This window comes from Saccopteryx bilineata, chromosome 8 (genome assembly GCF_036850765.1).
Source record: "Saccopteryx bilineata isolate mSacBil1 chromosome 8, mSacBil1_pri_phased_curated, whole genome shotgun sequence".
Classification (NCBI taxonomy): Eukaryota; Metazoa; Chordata; class Mammalia; order Chiroptera; family Emballonuridae; genus Saccopteryx; species Saccopteryx bilineata.
In genome coordinates, this window is record NC_089497.1 from 67,909,786 (window position 1) to 67,924,703 (window position 14,918).

Sequence of the window (14,918 nt, forward strand, 5' to 3'; positions counted from 1 at the left end):
AACCAGAGCAATTAAGTCAGAAATCCTGGGTTGAGACCCAGGAGTTAGTAGTTTCTAAAGCTCCCCAGGCGATTCTGTTGTGCATCCAAAATTGACAACCACTCTTCTCTAGAGTTTTTAGAGGTAGGTTGAAAGGACTGATAAAACAGCACTAGGAAGCGTTGGCTTCAATGAGTAATTGCTTCCCACTGACTTGGTTAGAGGGGAGACCAAATGTTGTTGCCCTGGACACTGGGGATATTCTGAGTGAGTGTCCAGCCCTGGAAAGGAAGGACTGTCTACTGGACCTCTGACTGATCGGCACAGCTGTGCAGGGCCCTCTTCCAGGTTCCCGCATGTTTCTACAGAAGCAATTGATGTCTGCAGCAGGCAAACTAAGAGGGAGTGGGGGGAAGAGAGGGAGGAAAACATTTTGCATAATTACAACATTGAAAAAGGAGCATGCTTTTAAAGGAAATATTTTTAGTAAGGCACTGGGCTGCTTACTACACACAGAATGTCTGGTGAGTTTGTGTGTTTTCCCCCACTCCTTCCCATTCCTCCCCCTGCCTCCACACACAGTGAAGAAGTTCATTTCAAAGGGACCTGAATTCTTAATTGCTCTAAATTACTCTGACATGGTTTTCCTCTCGTGTACAGGCTTGACCACAGATGCCGGTGAAAACAGTTAGTGAAACAAGTGTTTCTGATTGGCATCTCCGCTTACCAAGACAGCCACCCTGCCTTAGCGTTCACCTGGGATCTTTGCATACTGTTTTGAATCTCTCATTTCTACTTTGCCCCTCAAACTGGTCCTTCCTTCCTGCCACCTTTATTTGAGTGATTAGATAGTTGTCACCACAACTGATGTAACTACTGGCACAAATTCAACTGACTTAAATTTCACTTAAACCAACAGCATCTTCCAGATGTTTTAGAGGAACCACATGTGGTGATAACTAGAAACCACAAATACATCAAAATAATACTCATGGGCAGGCCTTCGTCTGATTTGTTTGAACATTATCTAGATTTTCATTTTTTTTCTTTATATACTATGACTGTATTATCTCTTTACCTTAAAGGGAGAAAAGCTTTAAAAATAACATGGCAAGTTTAACAGGTGTGTGAACTTTGAAGTAGTATACTCATAATGACTATAATAAAGCCATTCAAACATCACTGGAGTGATCAACATCCATATGGAAGTCAGGAAATGTATAGCTTCCTGGCAGCCAAGGCAAAAAGCATGAAGCATGATGGACTATGTAATTCTCGTTGATAATATAAAGCATAACACTTTGTCACAGAAATCAGTTTTCTAGTATCAAGTTAGAAAATAAACATAAATAAATTTATCATGAGTCACTGAATCCCTGACGTATAAGCTAGCATTGTAGTCTTAAATCTTTTTATTAATGGAGTCTATAGATTCTCTCACTTATTGAAAAATTATTGAGCATTTATGTACTAGGTGCTATCAAGACACTTACCATAATATGCAATTAATGATCTTAACTTTTTCTAACTATCATTCATTGCACACTTACCTACCAGGAGCTATTCTTGGTGCTCTGGTGTAACGATAAATAGACTCAAGGAACAGAAGATAGAATAACATTAAATTCTCACAACCCTATAAAGTAGGGATTATCCTCCCTGGTCTTCAGATGAGGAAACTGGAACACAGAAATTAACCTGTTCAAGGTCACACAGCTAGTCTAGGTCCGTCGGTCTGGCTCCAGGGCCCACCTGTTTGATGTTCCCTACTACACTATGTCTCATTTCCTTTTCTTTTCCTTCTTGATTGTCTGTCTCAACCAGTGGGGATGCAAGCTGCATGAGAACAAGCACCGAGTCTGGTCCTTCTCGTTGTCTTCCTCGTTCTAACACAGTTCCTGGCAAAAACATTTATTGAATTAAATAATAAATAAGTGACAATAAAACATACATCCTTTGACGTAGTTAAGCAAACAGAAAAATAGTGCTTGGAGCTGAGGAAACAAAAATGAATAATCCAAATCTCAGAACACTCTCAGTTTCCTTTAAGTTGGACAGTGATTTCCCAGCCCTGGGCCTCCTGAAAATGCTGCTGGTCCTGCCAAGAACTTGATCTGAGCTGATTATGAAGAAAGAACCGCAGTTTGTTTCTTGGCGCCTTTACTTGTGGATTTTTCAAGTTAGAGCGAATCCCTCTCAAACTCTTGACAATAGCCCTTCAGGGTAGAGTGTCCTTGCCTGCCCGTCCCTGCTGCATACCCGACTGCAGACACCTGTACTGCACAGCAGTGAGTGGACCCGAGGACTGAGCCCAGGGAGCATCTTGTCCGGGACAGGAGCTCCTGGAGCTTCCTCCTGAGAGGTGTGCTGGTCGGAGAGAGCGCTGGTTGGAGAGAGTGTGCTGGTTGGAGAGAGTGCGCTGGGGCGCTCACACCCTGCAGCGGGCTAGACCACAGGGAAGGATGTGGTTCCTTGCGAGCCTGGCTGTTAACTGGCTTTGATTTGAACCTCTTATCTTGTCAGGGTGCCTGGTGACATATGGTGGTCAGCACAGAACGCACATTAGGGGTTTGTGGAGTAAGATGCCGCTTCATCCTTTCTTCTTCATGACCCCTTTCACTTTTGTCCTAGTTTCATTTTCACTCACATAAGTTGTTGGACCAGTCAGTTCCCCCTTCCTGATCTCTGTTTTGTTATCTATATAATGCATAAGTTTTATCACTAGAAAGTCTCTTTAGATTCCTTCCACTGGGTCTATAATAGTAACTCCAGCCTGCTTCTGAAGTTATTGCAGTCCTCCACAGGCCCGAGTCTTCACTCATTTTGGCGACCTTCTCTCCCCTTCAAGCTCTTTCATAACTGGATGAGGGATGTGAGCAGCCTTGGCAAGTTATGGGAAAGGGGTAAAATGGCGAGACTACATACAGATTAACCAAATTCATGCAGCTAGGCCAACTGAAATAGATGAGGTGTCTTTTCAGATATAAAGGCTTAGTCACAGCAACACTGATCCATACAGACATCCTAAGCAAGATGTGAAGGAACTTACTGGTGACTCAGTGCTTCCCCGAAGTCTTAGCTCTAATAGTAGGAATCAATGCCACTCTGAGACTTGGTGATTACATCAGAACACAAATGTCTTAAGTCCTTTGAAGTCCCCCCCCCCCAAATTCAGTCTGGCATTGATATTGCAGTTAATACGGCTTAGGCACCAAATGGTAGAATCCCATTTTAGTTCTTAAATCCAGAGTTTTAGTAGAACACAGAAAGAATTTGTTAAGCACCGTGGTCTTTTTTTTTTAATTCTCCTTCAGGTTTTTCATATGAAAAAGATCCCCGGTTGTACTTCGATGACACTTGTGTTGTTCCTGAGAGACTGGAAGGTGAGTACCCCACCCCGTTTGTTGCTAAGCTGGAGGGTTGGAGATGTCAGAGGACCTCCATCAGTCTTATTAACATCAAGTTGGCATTAACTCTTTTTTTGCCCAATCACCTGAGAAACTTAAGACTGAAGTATTGCATATGCATCTTTGTCCCAAATAGGCAAAGTCAAGCAGGAGCCCACCATGTATCGTGAGGGGCCCCCTTACCAGAGACGAGGTTCCCTTCAGCTGTGGCAGTTTCTGGTTACCCTTCTTGATGACCCAGCTAATGCCCACTTCATTGCCTGGACAGGCCGGGGCATGGAGTTCAAGCTGATAGAACCTGAGGAGGTGAGCACTGATGTGGGACTCGAAGGCTTTTTTATTTGTTGATGCTGATGATGTTTGTTCTTGTTGAGCTCCCCATTGAAGCTTTTTACTGTGTTAAATATGCTCCTCTCATTCTGATTCTGACCTTGCCAATGGGTTTGGTAGTGCCCTTCTTATTAATAGCACAGTTTACAATTCATGGACCGGCATAGTAGAATACATGAAAAAGTGTTAGTAATACTCTGTCAAGTCTGGGGAGGCCATAAAGACATCCCAATGAGGTCTGTTTTCGCTCCTGAAAACTGATTCCCAAGTGTTGTTTCAGTGATAGACTTGTTTTGGTGTTGGCCCTCATATGTCATAGCCTGTATATGAGGCTATGGAACATTTCTGTTGACACTTTGGTAACATATTCCAGGATGCAACTACCCCACTATATATTTCAAGTGGCTCTAACCTAAAGAAATAAAGTAATCAGAGATGGGTTAATCTTGTGAGTTTAGAATTATTTTAAGTGTGTATTTGACAAAATAGTTGAAGGATGACACAAACCTTCATTATTTTGTTATTAGAAGAAGAAACACTGTCTTAACATTGTCTGCCCAGAACTATTGACAAATAGGTCTATGGACAGAATCAATACCATTTCTTCAGTGGAGAGGACACATCATAGAACCCCTTTTCTGAATATCACACAACAAAGTAAATTAAATTAGGCTCTCAGTTTGGCATATTCTAAAGGGGTTGATTTTTTTATTTCTATTTAATTTAGAATCTAGAGCGATTATAAATGAAAAAGAAATAGCCCTGAAAATCTGACATATGCTTCTTGTAGTAGCATGTATGTAGGCATTGTATATTGAACCAACAGAGCAAAAGATTTCTTTGGGTTATGTGTAATTGAAATAGGAACAATGTTTTCTTTTTTTTTTTTTAAGTGAGAGGTAGGGAAGCAGAGAGACAGACTCCTACATGCACCCTGACCGGGATCCACCCAGTAAGCTCTGCCCATCTGGGGCTGCTGCTCCATTGCTAGACAACTGAGCTAATGAGGCTATGGAGCCATCCTCAGCACCCAGTCCCAACTTGCTCAAACCACTTGAGCCATGGCTGGGGGAGGGGGAGGGGTGGAGAAGCAGATGGTCGCTTCTCCTGTGTGATCTGACTGGGAATCGAACATAGGACTTCCACACACCAGGCCAACACTCTACCACTGAGCCAACCAGCCAAGGTGGTAACAATATTCTTAAAACACTTTTGAGCAAGAACTGTAGTTTTAAATGTTCCATCAATTTCAGGGCTTACGTTAGCACACTAAGGGGATACATTGGTAGGAGGGTCAACAACAGGAGGTAACAACTAAGCCCTTGGTTTGGAAGATGAAAATGGTCTGAAAGAGAAAGAGAATAATGTGAATTGGAGGCAATTACAAAAGGATACACATGTATGGGGTTCCTTATCTTCTGTCAGTCATGAAAATGGAAATGTGTCAACACCCTGTGTTGTGAATAGTTTCTGTTAAGAATTAATATACCTTCAAAGCCAGAGTTTGGTGCTGCTGTGTTTTTCTAAGCGTTTTCTTTATGAGGAAGTCATGTAGAAACGGAGCCCTGTTTTAGGCATGCAGCCATGCTGGAGAGGCATCGGCCTCACAGCCTGGAGTATGTGAGGCTTGAGAAAAGCATGTCACCTAGACTCACTGAGGCATTTTGAAAGTAAATCTGTCATGTGGGCAAGCCCTTATTGATTTATCCAGGTCCACAAACAGGAGCTTTTATTACTTTATTGCCGTTGCCTCGGGCCTAAGCACAGGCTGTCCAGCTGCAGGTAAACCTGGTTATGACCCTTTGTAAAGCTGTTATTGAATCTTCTGTTCTCCTACCAGTGGTAAAGAAAATGATGAACAGATGGCAAAGGGACGCTGCTTTCTTTCTTAATAAAGAAACTAATATTAATCCAGACTGCTCATAAATGCCAAACATTCAAGTCACGTGAGAGGCCCGTGGTGGCCTTGAGCCTCCCTCAGCTGATTGGACAGCTTCAGGAAGTACTTCTTTCCACCCCACCTTGAAATCCCCATGCATTCCCTGAACCCTAAGTGTTCCATTCTCCTAACCCAGCACCGTTCTGTCCCACCTGTGCACTTCAGCCTTGGAACATGCAGCATTCCTCACATTTGGTTTGGTTGGTTTGGTTTGGTTTTCCATGCTACTCCTTGTCGGTCCTTCTCATGTTAATGTCAGGAAGATACCAACTCCTCGAAAAAGCTGTAAGAAGTTATTGGGGGAGGGAGAAGCTTGAAGGGTGAAGTGGAGGAAGAAGCCGTTTGGGATGTAATTGTAGGCAGCTGTGTGGCTGAGTAGTGCACTCTGGGTAATTATCCATAATATCCATTACACTGTGCATGGAAATTGTGGTTTTAGAACTACGTTTTGGCAGGCCCCCTAATCAAATGTCTTTTGATAGTCATCCAGCTTAGCACCCTCTCAATTATGACTGACTCGGCTTTAATCTGGAGCCATTTTAACTGTGAATCTGCATTAATGATATTTTGGGGGCAGGGTTGTTTGTTGAACATGTGGCAGATAGCTGGTGCCATGAGGAGGTGTAAAAGATGGGCTGCGGAAAGAGCTGCCCCCCTGCTCTGGGTGCTGTCTTGAAAGGGGAGGGAAAGATCTGTGGATTGTTTTAACTCCTTCAGTCTGCATCCTCAAGATGCCTGCTCTCAAAGTAAAGACTAGGAAAGATGAAAGGCAGAAAGAGCTGGGAACAAACCATTCCTTGCTCCCCTCACCCCAGAAAGGAAACAGCCTTAATTTCCAGCTGTTCTGCAGTTGTGCTGCATTATGCATTACTGCAGAAGGAGCAGCCCTAGTGAGGGCTACTGAATCATAGAGCCGGGGCCCAAGAGGATGAGTCAGTAACTATGGCTACCACAGATGCTTTGAAGTCTGTGCATACACAAAACCTCTCTCCAGTAAGCTATTACATAAGTAAGTGACTGCACAGAGGCACAGAGAGGTTGTGGCTGAAGTGGAAGAATAGTCAAGAATAGTGTTCCCCCACTAAGTACAGAAAAATAATGAGACTGGGCTTCTTTTAACGGTCCCTACATCACTGTGGCTGACAGTAGTTTAAGTACGTTTCATAATATCATTTCTGTTGAACAGGATAGAAGGACATATATTAGTTTAGCAGCTTTCCCTCTATACCACTATTTCCAGATGTGATTTTTGGTTAATTTTACCCTTTTGGCTCTTTCAAAGATAGAGTTGATGGGTGTATTATGTAGAAAGCAGTAGACCCAGGGACATTGTGTGTGCATAGGGGCATGAAGTAAACAAATGGAAATTTTAACTTTAACAGTTTCTTACAAGGCAGAGTGCAATCATGGCTATTAAATTATTCTGATGTAATTAGGACAGATGCATTCCTCCTTACTTATCAGATCACTTCTGATATTAAAGGTCATTTTAGAATCCTGAGTTCAGATGTTGTTTCCATTTTGCCCAAGGACTTTAAGCAAAATGTTGTTTTCAGATCTACTTTTCCGCTTGTAATCTCCCTACCTGCCATTCCATGTTTAACAGTTGTTTTCTTTTTTAATATCAAAGGAATGTGGTTATTTTTTTTTTAAGTTTTAAAAACTGACTTAAAATGTTCAAAACATGACCCCTGGTTTGTATACATTTAAAGACCTCTGAGAAGACTCACATTTCCAGGGTTGTTCTTTTTCTACCTTGACAATTGTCATTATAAGTAGGGTTTGAGCTGTTGGGATACTTGAGAAAAAATTGCTTGGCTGTTCTGATAATTGGGTAAACTCTACTAGGAACTTTTCTGGCTATAAGGCTTCTTTGCCCAAAGCTCCAATTACTTCTCCCCATCACTACACCTCAGGTGGACTGGGTGGCCACAGTGCACTTCAAACTGTTTGGGAAACCTTGTTAATTTTTCATTAAGTGGATAATGGTGCTACATGTTTTAGCGTCCATTCTGCAAGTCTGCTGGGAGCAGGGGATTGGATGGCAGCAAGCTGAAACAATCTGATTTCCCCTTATTCCATGAGCTGCAATAAGTAAACATCTCCCAGCCCCTCTCCAATCTTATTAGAATTGAACTTTTGCTCTTCTGGCCCATTAGCAACTCACTAGTGTGTTTCTAATGTTTCAGGAATGACCATTCTAATTATTCCTTATTGACTGCTACAGAAACCATAGCACTTAATGGCAACATGTTAATGGTGTATGGGTATTAGTCAATAATTCATATGTGGAGAAACAGTAGAGAGCCTGCTTCCTCTGGGACATTAGCCAAGCCCTCTGTAATCTTACAGTACTAGGATTCTTCCACCTCCAGGTCTCACCTCTCAGCAGTTGTGACTGAATCATCACCTTTGTTGAATGTTTCGTCTTGAGGGAATTAAATGCTTTTTCTTCCAGGTCAGGGAAATGTAGCATTGACCAGAGCAGTCAGATTACAGAACTGGCTCTCCTGGGATGGGGCGAAAACCACTATGCCTAGGGAACGAGTTTTCATTGCTTTCCTGTCTGTTCAGGTTGCTCGGCGTTGGGGCATCCAGAAGAACCGGCCAGCCATGAACTATGACAAGCTCAGCCGTTCTCTACGCTATTACTATGAAAAGGGCATCATGCAGAAGGTGAGCAGGTGTGAGACACTTAGCCCACTCTGACCACTTTCAAAGAAAGTGTCAAGGGCTTCTGTAATCAGACTGTTTATGATGGCTGACTGGAGAAAACATTAGCCTCAGAAGTGATTCTGTGGCAGGAGGAAGTCTTGGAAAAGCAAACTTAAGACAAGAGTCAAGTAAGATATAAAAAGTACCTGTAATGCTCTTTGGCATACTGAAAACCAGAGGTTCTGGGTGGAACATACCATAGCAAAATTAGGCTCCTCTGCTTTACTTAAACTGCATCTAATTATGAAAATGTTGAGACACTTAGGTCAACTATATAATCATAACAGAGCATGTGCAGGAATCGACCTGAAGGTTTCCACTCCCACAAACGTTTCATTGAAGTCTTTAACTGTTAGAACAGCTTAGACCTCCAAATGTGTTGGTTTAATACTCTCAAAAGTGTTAGAGGAGTAAGAAAATCTTATTTCTCTTTTAGAACCTGTGGAAACTAGAACTCAAGGTAAAAACCTAAGGTTTGTAAAGTGACAACAGAATCACCTGGTAGCAGGTTGTAGAATAAAGGAGAAAGTGTCTTTTTGAGAAAGACAGTACACAATCTTTATTGGGATAGGTGGAGGAGGACCACGATCTTAAGATCTTATGGCTAGGCAAAAAGTGGGATTAGCAAAATCTTGGGTCTTTCTTAGCCTGATTTTCTCTTGTACCCGAATGCTAGCATTGACACATGGAGACAGTCTTCATGGTGGTAGCTGCCAAGATGCACTTGGCAGAAGCTGACGGTCATTGCTGCTGGGAACTTGTCTATACTAAAGCCAGGTTGATCGTTCTCATAGGCAGGTGGTCATGTGTTTCCATGTTCCTGTTACCACCTTGAGAAATAAACAGTTTTTCATGGATGGTCTTTGGGATAAAATCCAGACATTCAAGTGCTTTATTCAGGTTCTAAGGCTATTTCCAGTCTGGACACCACTTAACTCCCATTTCCTCACTCATACTTGACAACTTTCACTAGCATAGCTATCTTTCTCTTTATTTAACAAAGAATACATCTCAATCCATATGTTAGCAAGCATGCTAAAAAATGAAAAAAACACCTATTACACTACCATCCTATAAAAGAACTAGAACATTTCTACTATATTCATTACCTTGCCAACTTCTGTTTGTTTTCTGTCTGGGTAATCACCTGTTCACTCTATGAATCTGAAGTTCTCGGACTGAGCTACATGGTCGCCCTTTCTGCTCCTGTTAGTACCAGCTCTTACCTCTGTCACTGCCCTTCTCTCTGTGTTATAAGTTCCTCCATTACTTGTTGGGTATCTTCCACAGGAGTATAAGTGCCTTTGGGCAGAATTGGGGGTTGAACTTCAGTGCTTGGCAAGGAGTTAATAGATACTGTAGTATAGGAAATCACCCTCTACCCTGCCTCCCTTTTTTAAGGGCACAATTTAGTGGTTCTTAATATATTCACAGAGCTTTGCAGCCATCACCAGAATCAATTTTACAACATTTTATCACCCTGAAAAGAAATCCCAAATCCATTAGCAGTCACTTCCCATTTTCTCTCCGCCCCTTTTAGTGTTAGTATTATCAGGTAGAATCCTACATTCAGAAGGGAACCATTATGCCTTTACTTTTCTCAACTCCAGCTCCAATCTGAGGGAATATAACCAAGCCACAATAACTTGAACTAATAGTAATGAGTTGCTGCTATGGCTAGTTTTTAGGTTTCCTTAGGCAGTAGAAGAGAACTTGACTTCTGAGACTGAAACAAGAGGGGTACAGAAAGGGACTGCAACAGGCCTCGGGTGGTTCAAATCCTAACACGCCCATTGAGTAGCTGTATGTGTGCTTTGAGGCAAGTCACTTGACCTCCCAAGGCCTCTATTTCCAATACAAATGTGGATAATAATTCCTGCCTGCTCTAATCTTATAGGTAACATATGTGAAAATGCTCCAGAAGGAAATAATGTGCTATCCAATGTAAGGGATTATTGTTGCATTTATTATATGACCTGTGAGTAAATGAGAACTAAATAAAAGCTTGGTAGCATGCCAGCCTTTGAAGGCTTAGGAAAGCTGTAGACCCACACCCTCTGTTTTTGAAAGAGAAAATAGAGGTTCACAGAGGCTAACTAAGGACTTGCTAAGGCTGGACTGGGACCGGAAGCCATCCACTGTGGCTTTGATCTAGTATTATCTCCCCTCTGCCCTCCTGCTTCACTCTTCCCCGTGTGTGAACTGACTCGTCAGTGAGGGAACCAGACATTTCATGTAAAACTGGCTTAGAAAACCAGAATAGGGACAGTTTGTATGCGTCTGCCACACCTTAAAACTTGCTTGGTAAAGATGCTAAGCATTCCAGTTTCGTACACACAGCCCTGATTTCTAGTGTTTGAGTTCTAAGGAACACTGTGCAGAGTGACTGGGTATAGGAGTGACACCATAAAATAAGCTGTAGGACCTATTTAACATAATTATACCATTACCTCCACAACCTACCTCTGTAACAACTGACTTCTTAAACCCGAGATTTTGGAAACAAAGCTGTATTTCTGCAATCAAAAAGATTTTAGAGTAATAACAAAGTGACTACAGAGCAAGATAAAACTCAACATTTTGAATTTTTGAGTCTAAAATGTTTATCAGTAATTTTAACTGCTTTCCCTTGCCCCTCTGAATTACCTGAGCAAAGCTGATGATCAGGTTTGATTTTCAGTGCTGTGTGTTCTCCTGTACTGATGCTAACCAGCAGAGAATGGGTTCCAGTGACCTAGTTTGCTCATCAGCTCATCATGAGGCCTTTTGGTGCTAATAATATTATAATGTGTAAAATCCCTATAAGCTAACTTATCAGTTCTTCAGTGTAACTGAACTATGGAGTGAGTAATTTAAAACTGCAGGTAAGCCCAGAAGCAATTCTATTTGGCTTTGGAACAAACTTAAAATTTCCACATGGGCTCTTTGATCAAATTCCTCACCTTTCAAAACAGCAAAGCTTCCTATGGAGACTGAACTTTGGTGGTGACTAAAATCATGTCCTGGCTTCAGCATTGTGCCCTTCAGTCCTTCTACCTTCTCGTAACACCAAGCACCAGCCTCAGCATACCCTTCTTGCTAAAAGTTGTGACTGTAAGCCACTGACGATTTTCATCTAAAAGAACCTATCTAGTATGAATTTGACATTCAGATATGTCAACTGCTGAGCAAATAACAACACAACACTTGGCAGATAACAAGTCCCTCAGATATATCAAAATAAACCTGAGTGATTTGGATATTCATTTACTAATGAGCTTCCTTTGGTCCCTGGCTTCCTGAGAGCTTGAGGACTTAGAGATACCTCGTAATTCTCCCCTTGGCCCCCAGCACGCCCTGTTCCAGCTGGGCCTTCATAAATGTGTTTTCTCTCTCAGGTGGCCGGGGAGCGATACGTCTACAAATTTGTCTGTGACCCGGATGCCCTTTTCTCCATGGCCTTCCCTGACAACCAGCGCCCGTTCCTGAAAGCAGAGTCTGAGTGCCACCTCAACGAGGAGGATACCCTGCCACTGACCCACTTTGAAGACCCTGCTTACCTCCTGGACACAGATCACTGCAGCAGCCTCCCCTATGCTGAAGGCTTTGCTTACTAAGTTTCTGAGTGGCTGAGCGGCCAAACCCTAGAGCTAGCAGTTCCCATTCAGGCAAATGAGGGCAGTGGTTTTGTTTGTGTTTTTGGCTGTTCCTAATGCTTGCCCTTTGAGTATTATCTGGAGAACCTAAACTGTCTCTGGATTGGCACCCTTAAAGACAGATACCTTGGCCAGGGAGTGGGAACAGGGAGGGGCAGAAAAACCACCAAAAGGCTGGAGCCTCAGCTCTGATCCTAACAAGGTTTCTGGGGCGAGTTTGCAATGGAGCCCCCTTCCCATGGACAATATATGCAAAGCAATACCTTGTTCAGGTTAGTGCCCACAGACTGGGACAGGGTGTGTGACAATCTGCATTTATCACGGACTACTAAATGCCTTTACATGGAAGGGCTCTGTTTGCACACTTTATTGAAAATAAATCACAAATCCATAGGACAGTAGGTAAGCTAAGTTGGCGGCTCACATACCATGTAGGGTTAAAAATGTATCTTAAAATTCAGAGAGCTTGTCTAGTTGAAATGTTTCCCCTTGGTCTAGAAAGAAGGGGGAAAGTCAGAACAGCTGTTACCCACTCCATGGTTCTCAAATAATAAACCATTGCTACACTTGGGGACCTTCTGGCCACGTGGTCACCAAGTAGAACAAGCTCCCTTTCTCTTCCCAGTCACATGGCTGTATGTAGATGGCTTTAATTTTAGGAGAAGGGTGATTAACACTTTTGACAGTATTTTGTTTTGCTTTGATTTGGGGGATTGTTTTGTTTTGGTGGTTGTTTTGAGAAAACAGTTTATAAACTGATTTTTGTAGTTTTGGTATTTAAAGCAAAAAAAAAAACCTTTTGGTAACTGCACTGTGTCCCTTAGGACAGTGCCGACTTATGAAGACGCTGCAGCTTGAAAGGGGCTTTGTGGGGGCTTCCCCTTCGCCGTGTGCCAGCCCTCGTTACTGCCTGCTTTGTGCTTTCTGCACGAGACAGCCTGATGGGACGTTTGCACCTGAGTTGTACATTTTTGAGGTGTGCAGGGCAGCCTGGACACACTGCTTAGATTCTACGTGTATAGTTCCCCATGATCTCTCATGTGCCCTCTCTGGAAAGCAAATGTACATAATACATGTCATATCCATTGGAAGCCTGGTCACCTGGTGGGAACCCTGGGGAATCTCCCCTGGGTATGACTGATGACATTTTCCGTTTTACCAGTTTGTTTTGTTTTCCTTAATTCTTGGACTTTAAACCCTGCATATGATTCAATAGGGTTTAAGACTTATATGTGACACTGACAGGTGAAATAATGCTCGCATTTTAGTTTCCTGCCACCTTAAAGAAAAAAAAGAAAAAAAAAAGCTTATCTGATTGCTGTATTATATTGAAAAGTTTTAAACAACCCAGCTACAGCTATGTGGAAGTTGAGCTCAAAGTAGAGGAAAAGTAACCGAGAAAGTGGCGGCCCTCACTGCCGGCTGTCGACAGCACTGTGTGCTCCCGTGACACCTGGCACGTTTGCTCTTCACGTGGGAAGGACAGCGCTGGCCCGGCGAGGGAAGGACGTGCTTTGAGTTGTTTTTCCGTTGATGGCATGTTCCATAGTCTCCAATGATTCCCCTTGTCACCAGCAGCACATTTGTGGAGAGGTTCACTGGGATAAGGGGTGTGTTTTATAGCTATGGAAACATAAGGTTTTCCTCTGTTGGAGTTAATTAGCCCACAAAGGTGTTGAACCTATAGCTTGGGCCTTAATTAGCATTGTACTCTAATCAAAGGACTCTTCAGATCATATTTATAGCTTCCTAACCTACACATAGTCTATACATAGATGCATATTTTATCCTTGGCTGGCTAGAGATTTATTTGTTGTAAATGCTGTATAGGATTTGTTTTTTCTTTCTTTACTTATCCTGATTTGGGTTTTGGGGTTTGTTTGTTTGGGGTTTTTTTAATGGATTTATGCTATTTTAGCAAGAATGAAAATAATCCTCGTAGCCTGAGCTCTCCCTCCTGGCTGTAACTAAGTGACCTGTGCCATCACGGGACATAGAATGGAGGCCTGTGCCATCATGGGACATAGAATGGAGGCCTGTGCCATCATGGGACATAGAATGGAGGCGTCACCACGGGACACAGAATGGAGGCGTCACTGTTGCATTCCCATCGGACTCATGCACCTCCTAGATGGTTTTATTTCTTGTTTGTTTTGTTTTGCTTCTTTTCCAGAGTGTGGAAAGGACAGTGCAGAAAGGCTTTAACCTGCCAGTTGATTTGAAATACTTCCCCTGCGCAGGGCCGTATGCATCCTGCCAAGCTGCGTTCTATTCTGTACTGTGTACAATAAAGAAGTTCGCTTTCAGTTTCCCAAGCCTGAAACCTGCCTCTTTCTTGCCCTCAGTGGTCTGATTTTAAAGCAATCAGAAGCCGCCTGGCTTTCCCTGGCTTTCTCTCTCCCCACTCCCTCTCTGTCCATCAACTGTTGAGCCTTACCAAGGACTGGGGAGTGAAGAGTAGTTTAGGGAACTGTTACCTAGAAATAGAGAGCACAGCTATTATTTGACCTCTTAAACTCTGGCCAAAAATTTGATCCAAAGGAGTAGAGGTAGAAAGTCCTCCTCCCAGGCAGTGGTGAGCTAAGACCATACCACCCCTTGGAGCCCACTTACTCACAACAACTTAGTATGTTTTCATGTTTAACCCATGTTTGGGCTCTTGATCATGTGAAGAGATTACTAACTCTAGGACTTGGGAGTTCCAAGATGATTCTAGCTCAGCCTCTTATATGGATACTTTTACTTTAAAAACCGGTAAGAACTTAAGACCATTTATTTCCTAATTTTCCCCCAATAAGTTTCTATCTTAAGTAAAAATTTTACTAATAGTTGGCCCCTTGGGAACAACAGCAGCAAATACTTAGGAAGGTTTTGCCTGTTTTGTTCTTTCTAACCATGCAGCAATAAAAATCT

At 42.6% G+C, this 14,918-nt stretch overlaps 1 protein-coding gene across 2 annotated transcripts in view; it reads left to right on the forward strand.

Annotated features, from left to right (window-relative positions):
* The window catches only part of ETV5 (ETS variant transcription factor 5), a 66,759-nt gene extending 52,443 nt beyond the window's left edge, over nucleotides 1-14,316 (forward strand). For both annotated transcript variants that reach the window (XM_066241211.1, XM_066241210.1), the window contains exons 10-13: nucleotides 3,294-3,362; nucleotides 3,523-3,692; nucleotides 8,230-8,331; nucleotides 11,748-14,316. In XM_066241211.1, the coding sequence (XP_066097308.1) occupies nucleotides 3,294-3,362; nucleotides 3,523-3,692; nucleotides 8,230-8,331; nucleotides 11,748-11,966 (560 nt within the window). In that variant the 3' untranslated portion in view covers nucleotides 11,967-14,316. The remainder of the gene's footprint in view (nucleotides 1-3,293; nucleotides 3,363-3,522; nucleotides 3,693-8,229; nucleotides 8,332-11,747) is intronic.
* The last annotated feature ends 602 nt before the right edge of the window (nucleotides 14,317-14,918 follow it).